Consider the following 25,780-nt stretch of genomic DNA (forward strand, 5'->3'; position numbering starts at 1 on the left):
AGACAGAAAGAGAGGAATATAGCAAGAGAGGAGAAAGGGTCAAGAAAGAGAAAGAGAAAGAGAAAGGGAAAGAGAAAGAGAAAGTTTTGTCATGGAGAACTAGGTATTGTCTACAGTTTTGGACTCTTTTAGAATTGAACCATTCAATGGTTCTGACTTTAAGAAATGGAGACAACACATATTGCTTACTTCAGAACAAATAGGGGTGGCTTTTGCTTTAATTCAACTGAAACCTTGGGTTGTCCATGCTGACAAGGAGGAACCAACCCATTCTACAGTTTTGTCATGGAGAACTAGGTAATGTCTACAGTTTTGGACTCTTTTAGAATTGAACCATTTAATGGTTCTAACTTTAAGAAATGGAGACAACACATATTGCTTACTTCTGAACAAATAGGGGTGGCTTTTGCTTTAATTCAACTGAATCCTTGGGTTGTCCATGCTGACAAGTAGGAACCAACCCATTCTACTATTGTTGGGCCTTCATCGTAGGCTGATAATCTTTGCAAAAATTATATACTGAATGGTTTGTGAAATGAAATATACAATGTTTACTACAGGTATGTATATGGTTTTAAAATTTGTAATACCTTAGACAAGAAATACGCTTTAGGAGATGCTGAAAATAAAAATACTAGTTGAGACTTGTGCGATGCATGAGTTTTATTCAGAAGAATTGAGGAAGGATCTTTATGACATTTTCAATTAAAAGGTGTTCATCTAAATCCATTTTAAGCATTTTATTGGGTTATGTCTAGTTTATTAGCGACCACAATTCAAGTTGCTCTAGATAAATCTGTATTATATTTTTTTATTAATTTTTAAAATTTTATGGTTGGTATTTATTTTTTGTATTATTTTTAGGTAAATTTTATTTTACCAAAATATTTTTTTTGTTTGTAATTATTTTGAAATAAAGATGGTTATGGGTAAATTTGGTATTTAAAGAAAACTAATACATTACATCAACATTTATATTTCAAGTGTTAACGGAAGGAAAGTATCTGCACCTTATTTCAAAACAATATGGGAGGCTTTTGTTAAGGTCAAAACATATAGAGGGGAGGTTAGGATTGTTAGAAAATCCAAGGAGGTTTATATAATTTTCCCCATTTTAAATAGAATTTAAGTTGATTTTGAATTAATTAAACTATATTTAAGTTTAATAAAATTAACCTTATTAATTTTTTTATTAATCCTTATTAAATTTAACTAATTATATAAGTTTTTATTTTTCAATGGAATTTAAGTTTGTTAGTAAAAATTATTTATAAAACTAATTATTGTTAGATAATTTTGTATTAGTTTTATATTAATTTTAGATGGATTATTAATTTCCCATTTATCTTATTACTTTTTATTAATTAATTTTTTATTTTATTTTTATCAATAATAATAATAATTAATAATTAATTTTATCTTATTTAAGTAATTTAATAAATTATTTTTTTACTATGGTTAATTAATTTTTATTATTTCAAATGGAACATAAATGGTTTATACTTTTTATGATGTTTTATTCAATGCTTTCAACTCATCCTTGACTTAGATGGTTGAACCATTCGAACCATCACTCGACCTCTTTCTATTTCTAGGTTTCCTAAAAGCTATTATTTTGTCAAAAAACATTGATTTGGTCAAAATCCATTCAACCATTGATCCTTTTGATGTAATCATTGGGTCATGGGTTACAATATACAATGTATTAAAAACTTCTAGAGGACTTAACTTTGTGCTTAGTTGTCTTATTGAGGTGACCTTTTATTTTGAGTAACTTTTCACAATCTTTGCAGCCCCATACAAAAAGAAACTTATTTTATGGTTTTAAATTTCAATTTCTGGCTTTTTCATTTATAAAAAATTAAAAACTAAAATAAAAAGTATGAATTGAACTTAAAATAATAAACACACAAAATGTAACTATATCATTTTATACATATATAGATGGGTGATGTTTCATGGTTTGATTTGTCCAACCTGGATAGTTGAACCGTTGACTTGTGACCTAGAGGCAAAACTATTCAGCCTCCAAGTCAAATTTTAAAACACCGGTTTTATTTGTTGAGTGAATTAAATAATATTTATCTTTTAAATTGAAGTAGATAGATTTAGCCTAACAATATATCATTGAATATCTCCATTTCAATGAAATTATTTTTTATTGATAATTATAATTTAATATAAATATATCTAATGTGTATAATATTATAGTTAAATTGAAATGGATATAGATATAGATAAATTTATATTAAATTATAATTATCAATAAAAATGAATTCTAAGAAATTATAATTGAGTTAAATTATAATTATACACATTAGATATAGATTAGATAAATCTATTATGAAATTTAATGGAGTAATGAATTGAAGAGAGAGATAATGACATGAGTTATTGAAGGAGAGAGCAATTTTTTAAAACGTGGAGGCGTGATGCGAGGTTTCGACCACCTAGAGGCATGAGATGTAGTTCAGAATGTAAGAGGGGTAAGCCTCCTTAAGAGGAGGGGGGTTTAGAGGAAGAAGGAAGATGAAGGGGGATTTCATTTTCTCTTTATTTTTAATAAAAATCTATTGTATTAAGAAGAATAAAGATGCACAACACTAGTTGAAATGGGGGGTCTTTTCGATGCCTTGACAACTATGTTATACCTTACAACATGCCGCAGCCATAACAGGAACACAACAGCCTGTGTGAAATACTCACAAACGAAAATTTGATGAAATGGGAAAAATTCTTAAAAGTTGAATGATTTCAAATTAGGAATTAAATCATTGGAAAAAAAATCCAAAGAAAAACTTAAAAGTTAAATGATTGTGACATAGGAATTAAACTGTCATGTGAGGAATGGACATGGTTGTTCCTTCTGGCACCACCAAAACCAAGCAAAACTTCCATCAAATTAAATTATTCAATGATGACAATTTAAATAAGAAAAATGTGTGCAGTGGACTTTATGGGAAAACAGGTAAAGGCCAAAAGTTTTCATACCATTGCAAACTGTAAACAATGGAAGGAGGTACCATCCAATCACCTATTCGAGTAAACAAACGATCCTCGTCTCTCTTCTTATTCTCAAACACAAATGAAGATCAGATCATTCACCTCTAAATAAATTCATAGAAAATGAATAATCCTCTATTATTATTCATTCCTTAGCATCTCCCCTGTCTCTTCTCTGAACCCTCTTCTCCTTGTAAAAGAAAAAGAAAAAATAAAACAAAATAAAACAGAGCTCTCTGTCTTTCTGTTTGGTCCGTCTCTCTCTCTATAGCATTATCTGCAATACTGTGAGCAGGGTAACCATAGGTGGAAAAATCAGGTTTGTGATAAAATGTATGATCGATCACTTATCATGTGTAAATGGTCCCAAATGTTTCACTAACGGGCTATTTGTGTTAAGTGGGGACACCAAGAAGAGTATATTTAAGTGGTTTACCCAATATGTATTGGACGAGTTGCAATAATGCTACCGACACATTATACAAGGTTACCTTCTATAGAAATACATTCTGCAGGGTATAACCTGTTTACCATTTTATTAATTGTTCTTTCCTTCCACTTTATGAATCATCCTGTAGAAGCATATTTAGTAGTTTGGATGTATATGTCCATTTGACTTGTCATCTGGAAAATGCTGTAATAAAGTTTCTTATATTTGATAAAAATGTGTTAAAGAATCTTTTAAAATACCTTTTCAGGTCAGCAAATATTGGAGTATTTATATGCTTGAAGTGTTGTGGTGCACACAGAAGTCTTGGTACACATATCTCAAAGGTATTTATTATGGGTATTTCTCAGTTAAATTATGATACGGTTAAATGTCATTTTCATTTCTTTTCCACAGAAAAGTTTTTCGTGGTATGGAAATCTAATCTTTGAGTCCTTTATATGGAGACTTACCAACTGCAGAGAAGAGAAGGATAGCAATTGCCCAATATAATTGGGATGGGCATAGAAGATGTACTAGCCTATTGACAAATTAATAAATAAATAGGATAGGCATAGGAGCAGTTGCAAAATGTGGTAACCCACATTTGTTTTATTCCATATTCAATTTTGACTAGTAAAATAAAAAAAAAAAATCAGCTTGTCCATCGTTCTATAAGCTTTCAGCGATTTGATTCTTTTCATTCTTCTTTTTAGATGGCAATTGCCCATAAAATGACTATGAAGGAAAAAACACCATACTGTCAAATGTAGTGGTGCGCTGGCTGGTAACAAACAACTAAGGATTATGGGAGTATATGTCCGTAGTGGAAGAGATAAAATCTCTGTCAAGGGATTAGAAGCCGCAGTCCAATGGATAAAAGGGTCAGCTACTGCTTTGCAGAACCACTTTCTAAGTGTTAAAGTGAGCCAAATAAGGGTAGTTTAGTCATCTTATCTTTGTTAAGTTGTATGCTTATGTGGCAGTTTTATTAGAGACACTCTGCCCCACACTTAAGTAAGGGCAGTTTAGTCTTTGTAGAAATTATTAGAGACTAATTACTATTAAGGGGTCGACTGATAGGGTTTACCAATCAGATTCAACAGTCCCTTCTTTTCCTTCTTCTTCTTCTCTTCTTCTTCCTCTTCTTCTTCCTCTTGCTGGTTCGGGATACTGTAGCAGCAGTCGAAACACTAAGCAAGGAATTTCTGGGCTACTGGAATGTACAATTTTCTTATTTTTTTTTAAAAATTCAGTTATCCATTAAAAAAACTATCCTGAAGAAACTTGGATTGAGTAAAAGTTTTGTGTTTGTTATTTGGTTGGTTTTTCCTTGTCTTATCGAGAGATACCTTATACATATTGAGAAAAATGCACATTTGCACATTGGGTGCATTTGAAGATAACTAAAATTTGGGAGAAATTTAGTGACACAGAAGCACAATTAATGAAAAAAAAATCCATGGAGAAATAAATGAGTTTTCCAATTTCTACATTTTTAGGTGATAGAGATACTGGTTTCTTTATGAGCATTTGAATTTATTTTCAAGTTTTTTTAGTGTCTTGGGAATATGTTTTTTAATTTACTATTCTTAGTTGTAGAGATGTAGATGTGTGAAGGGTATTATTGGAGTTTCTTTTGTATTTGGACGAATGTGGGTATTACATACTACGTATGTGCATTTATGACCTTTTGTCCTTTTACCATAACAAATAAAATATTATTTGGGAGGGTCACCGGACAAAGTCCTAACCCCATTCTACCATTCTTCTTCTCTCTTCAACTAATCTTAACGCATATTTCCTTTCCCTTTTGCCTGTCCTAGCAAAAGTGACAAAGAGACTGGAGACACTCCAAAAGAATTTCTTGTGGAGGGGTTGGGAGGAAGAAAAGAAGATTCATCTTGTCAACTGGGAGCAAATCTGTCTTCCTATGGAAGAAGGGGGACTGGGTTTAAGGAAAATTAAGGTGACTAATTTGTTTCTTCTTAGTAAATGGATATGGAGATTTTCCACAGAAAGGGGAGCTTGGTGGAGAAACCTGATAGCCACCAAGTTTGGGGTAGAGTTGGGAAACTGGAGATCAGGAGATACACTTCCTAATTGGGGCTGTTCTTTATTGAAAGGTATATTGAGATGTTTTCTCATGTTTAGAGAGGATTTAAGCTTCAATATAGGCAGAGGAGACAGAATAAATTCTGGAAGGATCCTTGGTGCTTGGATTACCCATTGGCTGAAGGTTTTCCTCTTCTTTATCGGTGTGCCACCAGTCAGAATGCTTCAATTGCTAACTCTTACACCATCTCGGGTAATGAGGTGATCTGGGCTCCACAGTTCAGAAGTCTTTTTGATTGGGAATTGGAGGAAGTTATGAGATTGCTGGAAACTTTACAAACTCAGAATATTGACTGCATTCAGGACGATCAGTGGGCATGGAATTGGTCTAGAGAGGGCAACTTCTCAGTAAAATCAATGGCTAGAAAACTCAGTAGCAGAGCTGCAGTGGGGGCTTTTCCTTCTAAGCAGATTTGGAACTAAATTAGTCCCTCAAAAGTGAACTTCCTTGTCTGGACTATGGCTTTGAATAAATTCCTGTCCAGAACCTACCTAGAAATAAGAGGTTTGCAGATTTCTAATAACTCTTGTTCTCTGTGTGAATCACACCCAGAAACTACTGATCATATTTGTATTCACTGTCTGATTGCTGCCCAGGTGTGGGACCATTTCCTACAGGCTGTGGGGGTTTGTTGGGTCATGCCAAAATCTGTGAAGGATCTGTTCTGCAGCTGGAAGATCAGAAATCTGAAGAAAAAAAGGGAAGCTAGTCTGGAGTACTATCCCTGCTGCCGTTCTCTGGGCAATCTGGTCTGAGAGAAACAACAGAATCTTTAATCAAAAAGTGAAAAGTCCATAGAGGAGATGGGGCAGGTGGCAGTCAGAAAATTGATGTCCTGGATTTCTGTCACTCCAGAATTCAAACATTTAAATATTTTTCAATTGTTGAGTTCTCAGTCGATTTCGTGTTTGTAATGGGGGGCGACTCCAGTCCTGCCCTGTCCTTGGCAGGTTTCTGTTTGTATCTTTAAGATGCCTAATAAAATTACCTTACCTTTTCCAAAAAAAAAAAAAAACTCCTTCGCTTTAGAGCATTATCTTGCCAAAAAAAATTACCTTACCTTCTCAAAAAAAAAAAAGAACACCTTTGCTTTAGAGCATTATCTTGATGATTTGGCTCCTCTTTATCACTATTAGCATGCTGATGTCATTTGTATGGACTAAGGACATTAGCAGTTATATCAGTTAACTCTACCTTGGATAATGAGAAGGATTATACGAGGTGAAAGCTATTGATTTGTGGAGTCTTTTGGTGCAAATGTCATGTTCAGAAGATGAAATTTAGAATTATTTGAGACTTTTTTTGTAGGAAATAGGTTAAAAATTTTTACTTTTGGACAGACCTAGGAATTGGTTGGAACATTCTTATTTTCTTCCTTTAAATTAAAGAATAAAGAAACGTGAGAAGGAATCACTTAAGAGAAGAAAAACAACAAAACTCCCTTCCAACCAAAGCACCACACCCAATCCTCATGATCATAAAACAAACAAATAAAATTTGATTTTCCATTTGAATCACAAGTCAAACAAACAAAAACTGATCTTCAACCTTTCAACTACATGACAAATCACTAAGTAGTCGAATAGGACTGCAATCAGTCCTAGGTATAATGAGTAATAAACAAGAAAAAGAATGAGAAAGAAAAAGAAAAGGAGAAAAGGAGAGAAGAAGAGGAGAACACGAAGAGGAGAATTCAGAGAATGTGAATTGACTAGTATTGTCGCCCCACCCATCCTTTTATATTAATAATCAAAATAAAAGTAAAAGGGATGAATTACCCCTACTGCTTACATAGACGGAAAAAGAAATAATAAACTACCAAACTGAAATAACTAACTGTAACTAACTACTATCATAAACAAGTAACAGTGGGGACCACATTAATGTTCTCTACACACCCCCTCAAGTTGGGAATAGATGTTTGTCATTCCCAACTTGCATAGATTTGCTTCTAACTTTGTCTTTGAAATTACCTTAGTGAGAAGGTCTGCAAGTTGCATGTTGAAGGTGATATATAGAAGACACACTTCTTGAGAAGCAACTCTTTCTCTGATAAAGTGTTGGTCCACTTCAATATGCTTAGTTCTGTCATGTTGTATCGGATTATGGGCTATATTAGTAGCAACCTGATTGTCACAATACAGCATTAGGGGCTTCTAATAAGTAATACTCAACTCCTCAAATAGGGATTTCAACCATAGTACTTCAGCCCCACCATTTTCCATGACATATGTTCAACTTCAGCACTGGAGCGAGCAACAACATTTTGTTTCTTACTCCTCCAAGAAACAAGATTACCTCCTACAAAAGCACAATATCCAGAGGTAGACCTCTTATCATCAACACACCCAGCCCAATCAGCATCTGTGTAAACTTCTATTTTCATGTTACCATTATCCTTGAATAGTATACCTTTGCCTGGACACCTCTTCAAATATGCTAGTATCCTCTCAATTGCAAGTACATGAGTAGTTCTAGGAGAGTGCATATACTGGTTGACAACACTGACTACATAACTGATGTTTGGTTGTGCGAGACAAAGATAGAGAAGTTTTCCAACTAGCCGTTGTAACATAACTTTATCTTCAAGAGGCTCCCCACCTTCTGCACTGATCTTGTGATTTTGTTCAATAGGTGTGTTAGTAGGTTTAACACCCAACTTCCTTCTTTCTTCCAATAAATCAAGAACATACTTTCTTTAGGAAACAAAAATCCCATGCTTAGACCGAGCTACCCCAATACCCAAGAAATACCGTAGCTCTCCCAGGTCTTTGACCTCAAACTCTTGATGAAGAAGTTGCTTAAGAGACTCAATCTCACGGGTATCACTCCCTGTCACTACAATATCATCCACATATATAGCAAGCAATGTTAAGGAATAATCCACTTTCTTAATAAAAAGAGTGTGATTTGACTGGGCTTGCACATAACCAAAATTTTCAAGAGCTTGTCTAAATCTATCAAAGCACGCTCTGGTAGAATGTTTCAATCCATAGAAGGCCTTATTCAGTCGGAAAATCATCTTTCTTATTTCTGCACGATAAAATCCAGGAGGCAACTGCATGTACACTTCTTCTTGCAAATCTCCATTGAGGAAGGCATTTTTAACATCCATCTGAAACAAAGGCGATGAGTAACTAGCTACAAGAGATAATAGAACTCTAATAGTGTTCATCTTGGCTACTGGTGCAAAAGTCTCCAAGTAGTCTATGCCATATGTCTGAGTAAATCCCTTTGCAACTAATCTAGCCTTATACCTTTCAACGGAACTATCAGCATTATACTTTGCAATAAACACCCATCTACATCCAACTGGTTTCTTCCCTTTAGGTTGATCAACTAGCTCCCATGCATTATTCTTCCTACACTGTTCTGGGAATGGGAATAGCAGCAATGGATGCCAAAAAGGTCTTGTAAGATGAAGAAAATGGTCATATAACAAGAACTGGAAAATACAGTAAGTTGTAGGTGAGGTACACCGGCGTTTTCCTTTACGGACTGCAATGAGAAGGTCAAGGTCATCCAATGGAGGTGAAGGCTCAACAATGGAAGGTAACTTGTCTGTAATGGGAGATGAAGGAACTGTGGTACCTGGATCTGGATTCGTAGAAGGAATTGGGCTGGCCTGGACTGCTGATGACTGAAATCAACTTGCCTCCACTGTTTGTGATAAACTCTTAAATCCTGGCACCTCTAACAGCCCTCGTCACTACACTCCCCTTCAGTGATTGGGACAGGTAATGGAATTTTCGATGAACGAACCTCCACCTCATTACTCTCTCCTTGAGAAGAAACCCTAGGATGAATCCCGACCTCACTACTCTCCCCATGAGGAGAAACCCTAGGATAATAGGGTACATGCTCAAAGAAAGAGGCATCCATAGTAGTAAACCTCTTCCTAGAAGTAGGTTCATAGTAGCAATATCCCTTTTGAGTTTGTGCATAACCAAGGAAAATGCATTTTGAGGCTTTAGGATCAAATTTGGAACGATGAGGTCCAAGGGTTTGAACAAAGCAAATACAACAAAAAGTTTTAAGAGGAATGGTCAACAACTCTTTATCAGGATATAAAAGGGTGAATGGAGTTTTCATGTTTAGAACCTGTGAAGGAAGTCGGTTGATGAGATATATAGCTGTATGAATGGCATCCCCCTAGAAACGTATAGGCACATTGGAGTTAAACATAAGGAAATATGAGGCTAATGGTTTTGCAAAATACTCTATTCTTCCAGTATGTGTCTATTCTTCCTCTTAGCCACCCCATTTTGCTAAGGTGTATGAGGACAAGTACTCTAATGGATAATCCCATGGTTAAGGAAATATGAGGCTAATGGTTTTGGAAAATACTCTTTCACATTATCGGATCTGAAAATTTTGATTTTGATCCCAAACTGGGTTAAAATCATCTGATAAAAGATCCAGGTTAGGGTAGGAACCTCATCTCGAGAACGCATAAGGTACACCCATGAAAAACAAGTATAGTCATCAACAAACAAAAGAAATATCTATAGGATCCCCATAGTAGTAATATGATAAGGTCCCCAAACATCGGTATGCACAGTTTCAAAAGGAATATTACTTCTTTTATTACTCAAAGGATAGGTTGGTTTACAATGCTTTGCAAGTTCACAACTTTCACATTTTAAATTGGACATCTTGATAGACTCAAAAAAACTAGGAAACAAGCTTTTCAAAGACCTAAAAGATAAGTAACCTAACCGGTTATGCCAAAGCATAACTTGACTAACAGATTGAGAAACAAAAGACCTCCCAACTTCACTATCTTCCCCATGTGAGCTCCCTCCAAGTAGGTGGATTCCATTCGTCTCACGGCCAATCCCAATCACCTTCCTTGTCTCCAGATCCTGAAAAACACATCGATCAAGAAAAAAGGTTACTGAACAATTTTGGGTTTTAGTGATGCTACTGACTGAAAGCCAGTCATATGATGTCTCCCTTACCAGAAAGAAATGGCATTAGACAATTTGATGTCTCCCTTACCAAAAATGGGAACAAGAGAGCCATCAGCAATAGACACTTTGTCTCTGCCAGAGTGATAGGTGATAGGTAGTAAACAATGAGGACAAGCCAGTCATATGATCAGGTGCACCTCAATCTATCACCCAACAAGGTTTAGTGTTATCTAGGGCTGAGGCATGATAAGCTGAGGCCTGTGTACCTGAATGAAAAAATGTTGAGGTAGGAGGAGCAGCTGTTGTGACTGATGGCTGAGATAATGGTGCTGAATTAACAACTTCACTCTCCAACTGAGTCAGAGCAGCCCGGACAACAGCTAAGGTGTCTAGGGATGTAACTCTTGTGCCCGATGAAGTTGCACCATCAGTGGTAACAACCACATTGGCATTTCCCCTTTCATTTCTGAGTTTTGCTGGAACTAGATGTGGATGTAACTTCCAACAAGTGTCTTTAGTATGCTTAGGTTTCTTGCAATGTTCACATACTAGGTCCCTTTTGTCTTCCTTCTTTATATATCACCCCCAAACTTTGGTTTGACTGCTGCCTAGGCTGATTCAAAAGGTTGATGCTACAACATGACCTTTCTCCTACTCTCTTCACTGTGCACAAGGGAATAGGCTTGTGATAAGGTCACACTTTCTCTCGTGAGAAGTTGCTGTCTCACAATATCATATTCAGAATTCAGACTAGTTAGGAATTCAAACACCCTATTAGTTTCAACATTCAACTTGCTTTCTGTAAGTCTGTGCATCCTTCTGACTCTCCCACTCAATCGTTTCTAGGTGATCAATTTCATGCCACAAGGATTTCAAAGTTGAGAAGTAGACTAAGACTGGTTTTCTCCTTGATTAAGGTTATTAATTTCACATTTCAGCTCATAATCCCTAGCAACATTAAGAGGTTGGGAGTAAGTTTCTTTCATGATGTCCCAAATTTCCTTAGCTGTTTTTGCCCATAAGTAGTTTTGGCTGATGTGAGGCTGCATGGAGTTGCACAACCATGTCATAACCAAATAGTTCTCTTGAACCCATTTGGCATAGGTTGGGTCATCCTTGGTTCCTTCACATCCCCCAACAAAAAATTCAGTTTCCCTCTACCCCCAATTGCCATCATGGCTGATCTGAAAAGTGTTCTCAAACATATTACCAGAACCACCAGCCCCCAAAAAACCTTCCCCTTGTTTCTTAAACTCCATTGTTGACAGCCCCTCTCAAAAAATAGGTCAAAAAACCTTTTTTTTTTTTTGTACTGAAATAGGTTCGGCCACCACCCAGAATTTGCTAACACTTGACCTAGAAGGATGAAATAGGTTTGGCCACCACCCAGAAATATTGAATTAGGTTCTTTTAGTTTCCAGACAGCAAAATCACTCAATCTTGGATGATGAAACTGATCCAAAATTGGCAACAGTCATATACTTTTAGGGTTTCAATCCTAGAACTGATCGTAGGTCAAGAAGGAAACCCTAAAACTCAGGAGAGAACTAAATATCTTGCAACTGCACCTCCCAATTTAATAAAAAATAATTCTTTTCAGGTTTGATCTCAAGAACAAGTATCAACTTACTCAAAAAGGTCTATCCGTCACCTTCAAGCCTAGGTCTGAACCCTAAAACTGAGATTTCTTTCCTTCTTCTGATACTTCCTGATTGCTGAACACTCTCCAAGGCCCTATGAACCCTTGGGCATCAATTGCACACTGCCAGCAACCTCCAAGAACCAGTCGATGATTTAATCTCTGCTGAAACTTCCAACCCTAGGAAGTTCTCATGTAGTCGGCCTGATTAGACTAACATGAGAATTCCTAGGTTAGCTCTGATACCAAGTAGTCAAATAGGACTGCAATCAGTCCTAGGTATAATGAGTAATAAACGAGAAAAAGAATGAGAAAGAGAAAGAGAACAAGGAGAGAAGAGAAGGAGAACATGAAGAGGAGAATTCAGAGAATGTGGATTGACTAGTATTGTCACCCCACTCATCCTTTTATATTAATAATCAAAGTAAAGTAAAAGGGCTGAATTACCCCTACTGCTTACATAGGCAGCAAAAGAAATAATAAACGAATAATAAACTACCAAACTGAAATAACTACTAACTGTAATTAACTGCTATCATAAACAAGTAAATAACAGTGGGGACCACATTAATGTTCTCTACACACTATATCAACTAATGCCAACCTCGTCCAATCTCCTAAACACCAAAATCAAAAGACAGACGAAAAACACCAACACCAAACAAATTACCCTTCATAACATTGTAAAATTTTCAGTAGCATGGGCAAGATCCTCTTTACTTCTCATAAAAACTTTCTTAGATTTCTTCACCTTTTTGTTAGGACAAACCCCAAATAGCCCCCCTTTCAGACTGGCGAAGACTTTTGAAACCTGAATGGGATGCCTCTTTTATTCCTTATTTGAAACCTGAACAGGGTTCCCTCTTGGGTGTTGGTTTCAAAACTCCATTGAATGTGTTGGGTTGAGTGATTATTTATCAGTCTATGTGTTAGTTCTATGGTCTGTTATGGGCCTTTAGTTATTGGGCCTAAGCTTGTTTTATTTTGTACTGTCTAAATGTCCCATCATTAATCAGGGGAATTCTAATCTTTTTCTGTAACATCTTAATGTTAATAAAAATATTAGCTAGCTTCTAGGGCCGGCTGAGATAGTATTGTTGCCCATTCACTGATCTCTCATCTTCTCTTCTCTTCTCTTCTTCTTCTTCTTCTTCTTCTTCTTCTTTTTCTCCTTCCTAGTTTCTCCTTTTTTTCTCTCTTCTATTCCTTTTTTTTCTCTCCTTGTCTTGGATACTGTGAAGAAGCCCTAGGACTGATCGTAGACTACAGAAAGGTCTGTGTCTAGGGTTTCTCTTTGGGTGTAGGGACCAAAGAGAGTTTCCCCAGACTGTTTATGCCCTGTTAGTTGTTCTGCAGTAGTAGTAGCCATTCGGGTACTAGAGAGATCTGTGTAGAACAAATCTAGGAAGGAGGAATGAGTGGACAGTCCTAGTTGTTGTCTGGGAGTTAGAACAGAATGCAGAAAGTGTTTATAGCCCAGGTTTGACTTCCAGAAGTGTTGGATTTGTTTACAGAAGCTACTCTCAGTCCAGACCTGATTACAGGGAGTGTTCCAATCCAGTTACAGATTTGAGTGCAGAGGTTGCTTTCAGTTCAGTGGAAATCTTTATCCAGTTGTATAGCTTCTTCTAACATCCATTGAGTGTGGGAAGGACTCAGCAATTACAGAAAATCAATCTCAGCAGGGTATTGACTGTTTTTCAGTACAGTAACAGCTCCAACAGGTCTTAAACGTTGTCTTTCTCCTTGAGGTTACAGCTGTAGCCTGTAGGTTGCTGTTAGAAGTAGAATATGTCCATAATATCAGGAGAAGTATCCTCTAAGGACAAAAGGACTGGTGGGAGATCCTCAAACCTTGAAAACCCAAATCTGCATAGTCTGCAAAGCACCAATGTGTTGTTAGACAAATACAACTTCAGAGAGTGGTCTGTTTCAGCCAAACTTTTTATTACTTCCCGGGAACTTATGGGTTAGATGGATAGAAGTAACCCAAAGAGGATGATACTGAATACTCAACCTGGCTGCATGCTTCAATTACTCCAAGGGTAGCAAGGATTGTTCAGCACTTCCCTACAGCCTCTAAAATTTGGGAGAAGGTGTCTAAAACCTATAGGGCCTCTGATCACATGACTGGGACACCAGGTGTGTTTTCCTCCTTTTCTCCAACCTCTACATCAAATGATGTTACCCTTGCCAATGGATCTACTTCCCCCATCTATGGTGTTGGTAATGTTAGCACGACTCTTTCTTTGACTTCTGTTTTATACGTTCCCAAGTTTCCTTTTAATCTTATGTCCGTTAGTAAACTAACCAAATCCCTCAAATGTTCTATCACATTTTATCCTTCCTCTTGTGTTTTTCAGGATCTAATGACAGGGAAGAAGATTGGTGGATGGCATGAAGTTGGCGGATTCTATTATCTTGACGGTGGTGGATCTACGGTTGCACTTCAAACCTTTTTGACTCCTCTTCAGTGGCATTGTAGACTCGGCCATCCATCTCTTAAAGCTCTCAAGCTTCTTGTTCTATCATTGTGTCATCTGTCGTCTTTGCAGTGTGAGTCGTGTTAGTATGGGAAACATCATCGGGTTCCTTCAGTCCTAGAGTTGATAGTCGTATGTTGAGTCCTTTTGGTTTAGTTCATTCAGATGTTCGGGGTCCAACCAGAATTGAGTTTTATAATGGTTACAAATATTTTGTTATCTTTGTTGATGATTGTTCAAGAATGACATGACTTTATTTAATGAAAGAAAGTAGTGAATTATTTTCCATTTTCCAAAAGTTTCATGCTGAAATGCATACACAATTTGGTGTTTCACTTAAAATTCTTCATTCCAACAATGACAGAGAGTATTTTCTTTTTTCATTTCAGCAATACTTGGACCAACATGGTATTATTCATCAGGCATCTTGTGCCCACACCCCTCAACAAAATGGGGTGACTGAGAGGAAGAACCAACACCTACTTGAAATAGCTCGGTCTCTCCTTCATCATATGAATGTTCCTAAACGTTTCTGGAGTTATGCAGTCCTGACTGTTTGTTTTCTCATTAATTGCATGCCCTCATTTATTCTTGATGCTCGTTTTCCATTCTCTATCTTATTTCCCACTTTGTCTCCATATCCTTTGACTCCTAGGATCTTCGGGTGTGTGTGCTTCGTTCAAAATCTTGGTCCTAGGCTAGACAAGTTGGATGCTTGTTTCATTAAATGTATCTTCCTTGGCTACTCTAGGACCCAGAAAGGGTACCCTATTACTCGAAAATCCTTTGTGTGTCCTGATGTTACATTCTTCTAATCAGTGCCATACTTCTCCTTCTACAAAGGTTCCTCTTCCTCTTCCAATTGATAATTCCGTCCCAGTGGTTCCCATTATGCCTGAGTCTACACCTTCCCCAATGCATACTAAAAGATCATCAATTCATCAAGTGTATACTCATCGACAGATGCCAACACCTCCACCACTTTCTACTCCGGCGGCTGATCCAACTCTTCCACAATCGGACTGCCTTCTGATCTTGACCTTCCTATTGCATTGTGGAAAGGTAAACGTAGTTGAATGCTACATCCTATATCCAATTATGTTTTTGTATCTCACCTTTTTGCTTCCCATTGTGAGTTTATTACCTTGTTGTCCTTTATATCCGCACCTAAGGATGTTCAAGATGCTCTTACCTCACTAGGGTGGCGAAAAGCTATGGAAGATGAACTCTCTGCTCTTCATCACAATCATACATGGGAACTCACCAATCTTCCCCCAAGTAAACATGTTGTTGGTTGTAAGTGGGTGTATACTGTTAAGTATCTACTAGATGGGAGAGTGGAATGCCTAAAAGCCCGTTTAGTTGCAAAAGGGTACTCTCAACTTTATGGTGTAGACTATGTCCAAACCTTTTCTCCAGTTGCAAAGATTGGCTCGGTACGTGTGCTGATTTCCTTAGCTGTCCTACATGATTGGCCTCTCTTTCAGCTTGATATTAAAAATGCCTTTCTCCATGGTGATCTTCTAGAGGAAGTTTACGTGGAGCAACCACCAGGGTTTGTTGCTCAGGGGGAGGATGGTAAGGTGTGTAAGCTCAAGAAGGCGATCTATGGTTTCAAACAGTCTCCCTGTGCTTTGTTTGGAAAATTCAGTGAAGTGGTGAAGGAGTTTGGAATGAGACAATGTCAAGTTGACCATTCAGTATTTAGCTATGACTTCGTGGCCGGGAAGATCTTGCTAGTAGTGTATGTGGATGACATAGTCATAATTGGCAGTGATAGAGTTGGAATTGATAGATTGAAGACATTCCTACAAAATCACTTCCAAACAAAATATCTTGGGAAGTTGAAATATTTTCTAGGTGTAGAAGTTTCTAGATCAAAGGAAGGCATCAACCTCTATCAGTAGAAATATGTTCTTGACTTGTTGGAAGAAACAGGGTTGCTAGGTGCAAAACCAGATGAAACTCCCATGGAACTGAATGTGAAGTTGGGAAGTGACACGGGTGAATTGTTTGATAATCCTGGAAGGTATCTCTTTTGTTGTCAGTGTGGTAAGCCAGTTTATGTAGAATCCTCGGGTGCCTCACTGGGATGCAGTTCTCAGAATTGTGCGGTATTTGAAGGGGACCCCAGGCCGTGGGTTACTATACAAGCCAAGAGGTCATCTTGAAATAGTTGGGTACACTGACACAGACTGGGTTGGCTCTATATCAAATAGGATATCCACTATAGGTTATTGCACCTTCCTGAGAGGAAATCTTGTGACATGGAAGAGCAAGAAGTAGACTGTTGTAGCAAGGAGCAGTGTAGAAGCAGAATACAGGGCCATGGCACATACTACATGTGAACTAGTATGGTTGAAGAATCTATTGTAGGAAATCGGGCTTTCAATAAGCAAACCTATGAAGCTATACTGTGACAACCAGGTTGCAATTCACATCTCATCCAACCCAGTTTTTCATGAGAGAACTAAACACATAGAGGTAGATTGCCACTTTGTAAGGGAAAAGGTCATCAATGGTGAGATAAGTACTGAGCAAGTGAGAACAGGTGATCAATGAGAAGATCTGTTCACAAAAGGGTTGTGCTTGGGAAGAGTGAGCTATATATGTAACAAGTTGGGAGTATATGATATATACTCTCTAGCTTGAGGGGGAGTGTTAGAGTCGACTAAAGAGGAGTAATTTGGTCTTTTCCCCCTAATTAAGGTGTTAACTGTATTTCTCCACATATGCAGGGGCATTTTAGTCTTTGTACTTTATTTTGTCATGTTTAAGCATATGGCCGACTGGGTTAGACGAATAGTCTTCTTAGTTCGACACTATTCTTCCTCTCTCTTTTCTCTCTTTCCTCAATTCGGTTGAACAACACTAACAGAACAATTCAAGAATTTATAGACTAACCCAAGATATTGTTGCCTTGAGGCAAGGGGATATGTCTATTGCAACTTATTTTGCAACCTTAGAAGGACTATGGAAGAACTAGACCACCATCTTGTACTTGACTAGGAAAATGCAAGAGATAAGGAGAGGCATGATAAACAAATAGAAGAAGGTAGAGCTTTTAAGTTATTGGCTGACCTAGACCCGACATATGAAAGTATAAGATCCCAAAGAACACACCTACAGTTGCACCTCCTCCAATGGGACAGACCACTAGTTCCTACACATCATTTGATTTCATAGCTGATGAGGTAGAAATTCCATGCTCGGCTAAGGAACAATCCCCTTGCATCCACCTCTCTTGCCAAATCGGGTACTATCTCTGCTCACAATGTGACTGGTCCCATAGTATCTAACTCTTGGATTACTGATTCCGGGTGCTACTGACCATATGACACACATGTCTTTTTTATTTTCTTCTTATCATTTGATGTCTGTCCAAGATAAGATAAGAGTTGCTGATGGTTCCCTCTCCATCATTTCTGGAAAGGGGGAGGTTAACCTTGGCAAGGATCTTTGTCTTAAATCTGTTCCGCATGTTCCCAATCTTGCTTCAAACCTATTATCTATTTTTAAGCTTACAAAAATTTAAATTGTAGCATAACATTCTTTCCTACTCATTGTGTCTTTCAGGATAGATTGACGAAGAGAATGATTGGGAACGGTCATGAGTCTGGAGGTCTCTACTATTTTGATGAAGACATCAATTCAGCATTACAGTCATCTGCTTTCAGTGGTTGAGATAATGAGGAGTTGGTAGTTAGGTTACATTTGTGGCATGCTAGACTAGGTCATTTATCTTTTTCTTTGATGCAAGGATTGTTTCCTGAGTTGTTCAAGTGTGTTTTGAGTCGGAGTTTGGTTTGTGAAGTGTGCCAGTTGTCAAAACAATGTAGAACTCTTTGGTTTGTGAAGTGTGCCAGTTGTTCAAGTGTGTTTTGAGTCGGAGTTTGGTTTCGAGTTGGAGGATTCATAAATACCTCCTCATTTATCTTTTGTTCATGTTCCTACTAGGTACTCAGAGGTAGTGTTTGGCCCAAGGTGGAGAGAGTTAATGAATGAGGAAATGAGAGCCTTAGTGAAGGCCAAGACTTGGGAATTAGTGGATCTACTAGAAGGTAAGAGCACTATGGGATTTAAGTGGGTATTCACTGTGAAACACAAGGAGGATGATTCCATTGAAATATATAAGGCCAAACTAGTAGCAAAAGGGTTTACTTAGAAGGAGGGGATTGACTATAAGGAGACTTTTGCTCCAGTTGCAAAACTTAATACAATTTGGGTTCTTTTGTCTTTAGCTGCTAATTTTTCTTGGGAGCTACATTAGTTGGATGTGAAGAACGCTTTCTTGAATGATGATCTACATGAGGATGTATTTATGAATCCTCCACCTGGCTATGATTTTCATGGGAAGGTATATAGGCTAAGGAAAGCATTATATGGGCTTAAGCAATCTCTTTGAGCATGGTTTAATTGTGGGGCCATGAAGAAAGTGAGATACACTCAAAGTGGTGCAGATCATTCCTTGTTCATAAGGAAACAAGTAACATGCTTTCAACTCTCATAGTCTATGTGGATGATATGGTAATTATAGGGAATGATCCAAAAGAGATAAAAAGATTGAAGGGGAGTTCTTGGCATCTGAATTTGAGATTAAAGATTTAGGCCATCTGAGGCACTTCCTTGGAATTGAAGTTGCAAGGTCACAAGAAGGCATATATATATGTCAAAGGAAGTATGTTCTTGATCTTCTAGAGGAGACATGTATAATGGGGAGTAGACCAATCCAATAGAGTAGAATCATTGTCTCCAGGAATCGGTTGGTGAGGAGTTCGAGGATTACTCTAATAAAGAAAGATACTAAAAGCTGATGGGAAAATTGATATGCCCATCTCTTACTCGACCATATAGCTTATGTAGTGCATGTTAGCCAATTCATGCATTCTCCCAAGATTCCTAACATGAATGTCATTGAAAGGATCCTTAGGTATTTGAAGACATGTCTAGGGAAAGGAATTTTGTTCAAGAGGCACAATAGACTTGAAATAGAGGCATATACTAATGCTAATTGGGCGATCAATTGGAGATAGGAAGTCTACTTCCGGATATTGCATATTTGTTGGGGGGAATTTGGTTACTTGGAGAAGTACAAAGAAAAATGTGGTTGCAAGATCAAGTGCAGAAGCTGAATATTGGGCTATGGCATATGGTGTTGCAGAACTATTATATGGCTTAGGACCCTCCTAGGTGAGCTTGGGGTGAAAGATGATGGTCCTCTCAAGCTGTATTGTGACGAAAAGACTGCCATCAACATTGCAAATAACCCATTGCAAATAACCCATCAACATTGTCTCGGGCGAACTTTGCATTCCTTATACACCCTTAGAGATGTAGATTGCTGATGTTTTGACAAAAGGACTGTCTTTAGTGAAGTTCCTAGGCTTACTTGGCAAGCTAAACATGACTGACATCCATGCTTAGCTTGAAGGGGAGTGTTGGGTCGAGTGGTTAAATGTTGGTGAGCTTATTTATCAGTCTATGTGTTAGTTCTATGGTCTATTATGGGCCTTTAGTTATTGGGCTTAAGCTTGTTTTATTTTGTACTGTCTAGGTGTCCGATCACTAATCAGGGACATTGTAGTCTTTTGCTGTAACATCTTAAAGTTAATACAAATATTAGCTTCTAGGGCCAGTTGAGATAGTATTGCCAGCCATTCTTGTATTATTCTCTAGAGATGATGTTTTCCTGTTTGTTTGAGTATTGGCAGCACTTATTTTGTCCACATTTTGGGTCCCTATAGGTCTAAGTTTATCCAAAATTGCAAATGTGTTTACTTGGATTATGCATCAAATCAAAAGGGTACTACTGTTATGATGTTGTTACTGGGAGAAAGTTTGCATCTCGTGATGTCACTTTCTCTTTGAGTTTATTCCTTTTTTCTCTCGGTCTTCAGCACAAAGGGAGAGTAGTCAAGGTGAGATTGAGGGAGTGTTTGATGTGTTCCTTTTCTAGTTCTTATTTCAGAATATTCTTGTTTCTCTTCTTAGGCCAATTTTATTTGTTTCTAACTACATTTGTGATAGTCCTGATGGATAGGTACAGGTGCAATTTAGAAGAACGAAGACTACTAGGCCTCGATCAATTTTATTTGCATATAAGTCTTTTCTTGCTTCTATCTCTTTTATATCTATTCAACTTAATGCAACTGAAGGAAAGTAGTAATGCAAGTTGAGATGGATGCACTATTAAAGAATGGTACCTAAGATGTAGTGGGGTTGCCTAAAGGGAAAACTCTTGTTGGTCATAGATGGGTCTTCACTGTGAAGTACAAAGTAGATGGAAGTATAGAAAGATATGGGGCAAGGGCCATGAGGCTGGTTGTGAAATGATATATGAGATGTCTGGATAGATTATGGAGAGAATTTTTTCTATTGTAGCTAAGATGACTTCCATCAAAATATTAGTCTCTTGCTTCTCATTCTTCTTGGCTACTCTTCTAGCTTGATGTGAAGAATATTTTCCTAAATCAGCGTCAAGAGGAAGGTCAACATTGGAAGAAAGATGTTGTTTGTGAATACTACAAGAAGCCTAAACATACTAAAGATGCCTGTTGGAAGCTGCATCCAGAGCTTATACCTTCTAGACTCAAGAATGCAAACTGTTGAGTTTGGCCGATTTTAAGTTATTGGGCCCAGCCTTTTATTTTTTATTTTTAAGTTGTTAAGTTAGGAAGTTATTGGGCCTTAGGCCCATTAGTTTATGTTATTTTAAGTTGTGGCTGTTCAGCTACTTAAAGTAGCCGCCCTACTAAGGGTATTCTTGTAATCTTCCATTCTTTTATTTTAAGTATATAAATCAGGAGGGGTTGGCGACCAAACCAATTCAATTCTGGCAACATCCCACTCTCTTTTCTTCTCCTCTCTTCTTCTCTACTGCTGAAACCTTTCAACTTCTACTTTTCTTCACAAGGCATTCATCTAAAACTGTTATCAGCAATTTCTACTTGGTATCTGAGCAGGTCGGAAGTTTCTTGAGCTGCTCTATCATTCAGCCCTAGATCGGCCGACTGCATGGTGATATGAGAGGCTGATTGAAGACCTCAGGTAAGCCCAGTTTTTGGATTTTTTGGTGGATCTGTTTTGCCCTGTAGCTGGTCTAGGGTTTCCCATCAAATTCAGGAAGAACTAGAGAAAGGGGGAGAGTTCTATTTTTGTAGGACTCTTCAATTTGGACCTAGGAAGTGGTGCCCTAATTTTTTAGGGTTCCTTGGAGTTTTTTGAAGGGGGTGGTTCAAGTCCCATCTGTTTTGGAGGCCTCTGGAGGGAGCGGATGTTTTTTCTCTCTCTTCTTCCGTTCCGCGAAAAGGGAATCTTTTGTGGAAGGACCACCTAGGGTTCTAGAAGGGTGTGTGTGGTGCCTAAAAGGGATTATTTCTTTTTTCTTCATCCCAAAGTGATTTTCTAACCCTTTGTTGGGAATAATGGAGGGTCACGGAGTTGAAAACAAACCGGGAAGTGAAACTGGACAAGGGAGAGGAGGTGTCAAAGACTTTTTCGAGGCTGGAACCATCACTACAGTTAAGTTGGATGGTACAAACTTTTTAGAATGGTCACAATCTTCAAAGTGGCCATTGGTGCTCGTGGAAAGTTGGGGTATATCACTAGTGAGGAAGTGAAACCCGAGACTAACAGTTCCCGGTGGGTACAGGAAAATTATATGGTAATGACTTGGTTGTGCAATTCTATGCTGCCCCATATAGGTAAAAATTTTTTGTGGGCAAATACAGCTAAGGAAATTTGGGATGGGGTTGTAGAAACCTACTTATAGAGTGAAAATGTTGCTAGTGCCTATCAGTTGAGGAACCGAGTTATTGTTACTAGACAAGGAGATAAATCTATTGTTGTTTATTTTTCGGCCCTTAAAACCTTATGGCAAGAGATTGACCATTTGGAGACAGTGGTTTGGGAAACCACTAAGGATGTTGCTGCCTACTAGAAACTCTTAGAGAAGAATAGGGTTTTTGAATTTCTTGCTGGTCTCAATCCCGAGTATGACATTGCAAGGCAACATACCCTTTCCAAGGATAGTGTTACTCTATCTCAGGCATATGCCTTTGTATCAGGGGAAGAGAGTAGGAGGAATGTGATGATGAGGAATTCGGGTCTCGAACAGTCAGCCACAGCCAGTACTGTGAAACCTAAACAAAGTGGAGACCAGGGTGGTAGTGAAAGCAGGAAGGAAGATAAGAAGGATCTGGTTTGCGACTATCGTAAGAAGCCTAAACACACGAGAGATACCTACTGGAATCTTCATCCTCACCTTGTGCCGAATAAACTCAAAAGCAAGAAGGGAAATGTTAACAAGGCAGCCACTGGTGACTTACCTAGCCCCCCTACTACAACTACTTTGGAGTCTGTTGCAGTTGCTGCAGTGAGGGCCTGAACTTGAGAGATATGGGCAGTTACTAAACCAGCGAGATACAGTCAGCCCTAATCCAGTAACAGGTGGACAGATAGGTACATGTGGTGGACATTCTACATCCTTTGCTCATACAGGCAGTTCACATGCCACTGCAAACTATGTTTCTAATATAGGTAAGGAGGTACCTCCTTGGATTATAGATTCTGGAGCCTTAGAGCACTGACCCATAGTTCCATTATTTTTTCTTCCTTCCAACTCTGTTTTGGCAGAGACAGAGTTTCCACAGCCAATGGATCTCATGTTCCTATTGAAGATTAATCAGTTTTATGTTGTTTTTCTTAGTAGATGTTTTATGTTAGTTGTTAGATAAGAGGTGGGGACCACAGTAGTTACGTAAGTCCAAATTTTATTATGTTTTTGAGTCTTATATATGTTGTTTTTTGTTTTGCCACCCTATAAGGGCATAGTTGTCTTTGTACTGCTCTTTTATTTTTAGTATAAATAATAAGTGAAGGGGGCGGCCAAATTATTGCTCTATTTTCTTTCAAGATCTCTTCTTCTCTTCTCCTTTTCTCTTGCTTTTCTCTTCATGAAATCACTTTCTGTTCATATTTTTTTAGTTCAACAGATTTCTACTTTTACATTGTTGGGAAGGGGTCTGTCAAGATTACTGATTCCATTTACCTACCCTTTGTCCTTCATGTTCCCAGATTGAGTACTAACTTGTCATCTGTTAGTAGTTTGACTAAGAACTTGAATTGCTTAGTGATTTTTTCTCCTAGCCATTGTGTTTTGCAAGATTTGGTTTCAAAGAGGACGATTGGGAGTGGTTGTGAGGTAAATGGAATCTACCTCTTGGATGCACTTCCTCATCATCAGAGTCATCATGTTAGTAGAGATTTTGAGTCAGAGCTTGTGGGTCAGATTATGCTTTGGCATAATTGTTTCCGACATTTGTCTTTTTCTTCTTTGCGTTTCTTATTTCCGAAGTTATTTGAGTCTGTTAATTTGTCTATCTTAGAGTGTGAAAGCTGTCAACTTGGAAAACATTGTAGACATTCATTTAAAGCTAGTAATAAAAGGTGTTCATCTGCTTTTAATGTTATTCATACTGATGTGTGGGGACCATACCATCTTCCTTCTATGGGTGGCTACCGATATTTTCTTTTATTTGTGGATGATTTTTTTCGGTATTCTTGGATTTACTTAATGAGATCCCGTAATGAGGTACCATCCTTGGTTCAACAGTTTCATCAGGTGGTGCTAACACAGTTTGGGGTACGAGTGAAGATGTTTAGATCAAACAATGCTAAGGAATATTTTGAGAAGAACCTTGCTTGGTATCTGTTAGAGTATGAAGTTATCCATCAGAGTAGTTGTTCTTACAGTCCACAGCAGAATGGTGTAGCAGAGAGGAACAACAGACACATTATTGAGATTGCAAGAAGCATGATGATCACATCTACTGTTCTAGTTCGGTTTTGGGGTGATGCAGTTCTCATAGTAGTCTTCTGGATTAATAAGGTTCCCTCTCGTGTACTTGGATTCAGCACCCCATTCAGCTTCCTTTTTCCTGAGGGGGAGATGTTCCACATCCCTCTCAGGGTTTTTGGTTGTGTTTGCTTTGCACATTTCATGGTCCTCACCGCTCGAAGCTTGATCCAAAGGCAAAGAAGTGTGTTTTTCTTGGGTATGCAGAAAATCAGAAAGGGAACTGTTGCTATGACCTAGTCTCTGAGAGTTGGTATGTTACTATGGATGTCACCTTTTTTGAGTCCACATTCTTTTTCTCGAAGGGTTCTTTTCAGGGGGGAGAGTTTTGGGGAAGTGAGTAAGCAGTCTATTCCTCTTCCAATTCCAGTCCCTATGTCTACTCTTGTGTCTGATCCTCCTATGTCACTTATCCTACCACCTCCCTTGCATCCTGCTTCTCAGTGTTACTCACAGCAGCACCTACAACTTCACAGGGAGGTTGATTCCACTGCATAAGAAGCCACATCACTTCCTATCGGTTCCTTCAAGACTTCAGATTCAGCTGACATGTTCTTAGGTATTCCTCTTGATCCCTCTAATGTTTCAGTTCCTATTGTTTCTACTAATCCCATTACAGATGACCTGGACCTTCCTAGTGCACTCAGAAAAGGGAAGAGAAAGTGTATTGCTCATTGTATCTCACAGTACCTTTCCTATAGTGGACTTTCTCCTTCTTATCGAGCTTTCCTTTCTTCCCTTGACTCCATGTCTATACCCAAGGGTGTCAGTGAGGCTCTCTCCAAACCTGAGTGGAAGACAGTTATGTAGGAAGAGATGGAACCCTTAATTAAAAATCAGACATGGGAGATTGTTGATCTACCAGAGGGCAAGGAGACTGTTGGATGCAGATTGGTTTATACAGTTAAATACAAGGCAGATAGAAGTATAGAAAGGTATAAGGCCAGTCTGGTTGTGTGACGATTTCAGTTTCAGATCTTGATGTAGAAAAGAAGTAAAAGAGAGAGAGAGGGAGAGAAGAGGAGAAATCGAAGAAGAAGAAAAACTTGTTTGAACCCAAGAGAAGAGAATAGTTCTCATTCTCTCTTAGTTCGACCAGGATATATAGATTACTAAAATGAATAGAAAAAGACTTTTATGCCCCTATTTAAGTTGGGACACATCAACACTCACTAAAAGAAATAGCACCATATTAATAAAACCTAATTGACTATTCTACCCTTCTTTACTCGACACTAACACTCCCCCTCAAGCTAGAGAGTATAACCATATAGTCCCAGCTTGTTACATATGTAATCCACTCTTGCCCAACTCAACTCTTTGGTGAACAAGTCTGCCCATTG

At 38.0% G+C, this 25,780-nt stretch overlaps 2 protein-coding genes across 10 annotated transcripts in view; one reads left to right on the top strand and one right to left on the bottom strand.

Moving 5' to 3' along the window:
• Positions 1 to 25,780, top strand: part of LOC148860726 (ADP-ribosylation factor GTPase-activating protein AGD12-like) — a 102,827-nt gene that overhangs the window by 56,361 nt on the left and 20,686 nt on the right. For all 9 annotated transcript variants that reach the window (XM_088986101.1, XM_088986100.1, XM_088986098.1 and 6 more), the window contains one exon: positions 3,702 to 3,777. In XM_088986101.1, the coding sequence (XP_088842227.1) occupies positions 3,702 to 3,777 (76 nt within the window). The remainder of the gene's footprint in view (positions 1 to 3,701; positions 3,778 to 25,780) is intronic.
• The window catches only part of LOC148860727 (uncharacterized), a 79,322-nt gene that overhangs the window by 33,220 nt on the left and 20,322 nt on the right, over positions 1 to 25,780 (bottom strand). The gene's annotated exons all lie outside the window — the stretch shown is intronic.

The sequence above is a fragment of the Nelumbo lutea genome, chromosome 4 (assembly GCF_056320005.1).
Source record: "Nelumbo lutea isolate HS-2025 chromosome 4, American lotus-T2T, whole genome shotgun sequence".
In the NCBI taxonomy this organism is placed as follows: domain Eukaryota; kingdom Viridiplantae; phylum Streptophyta; class Magnoliopsida; order Proteales; family Nelumbonaceae; genus Nelumbo; species Nelumbo lutea.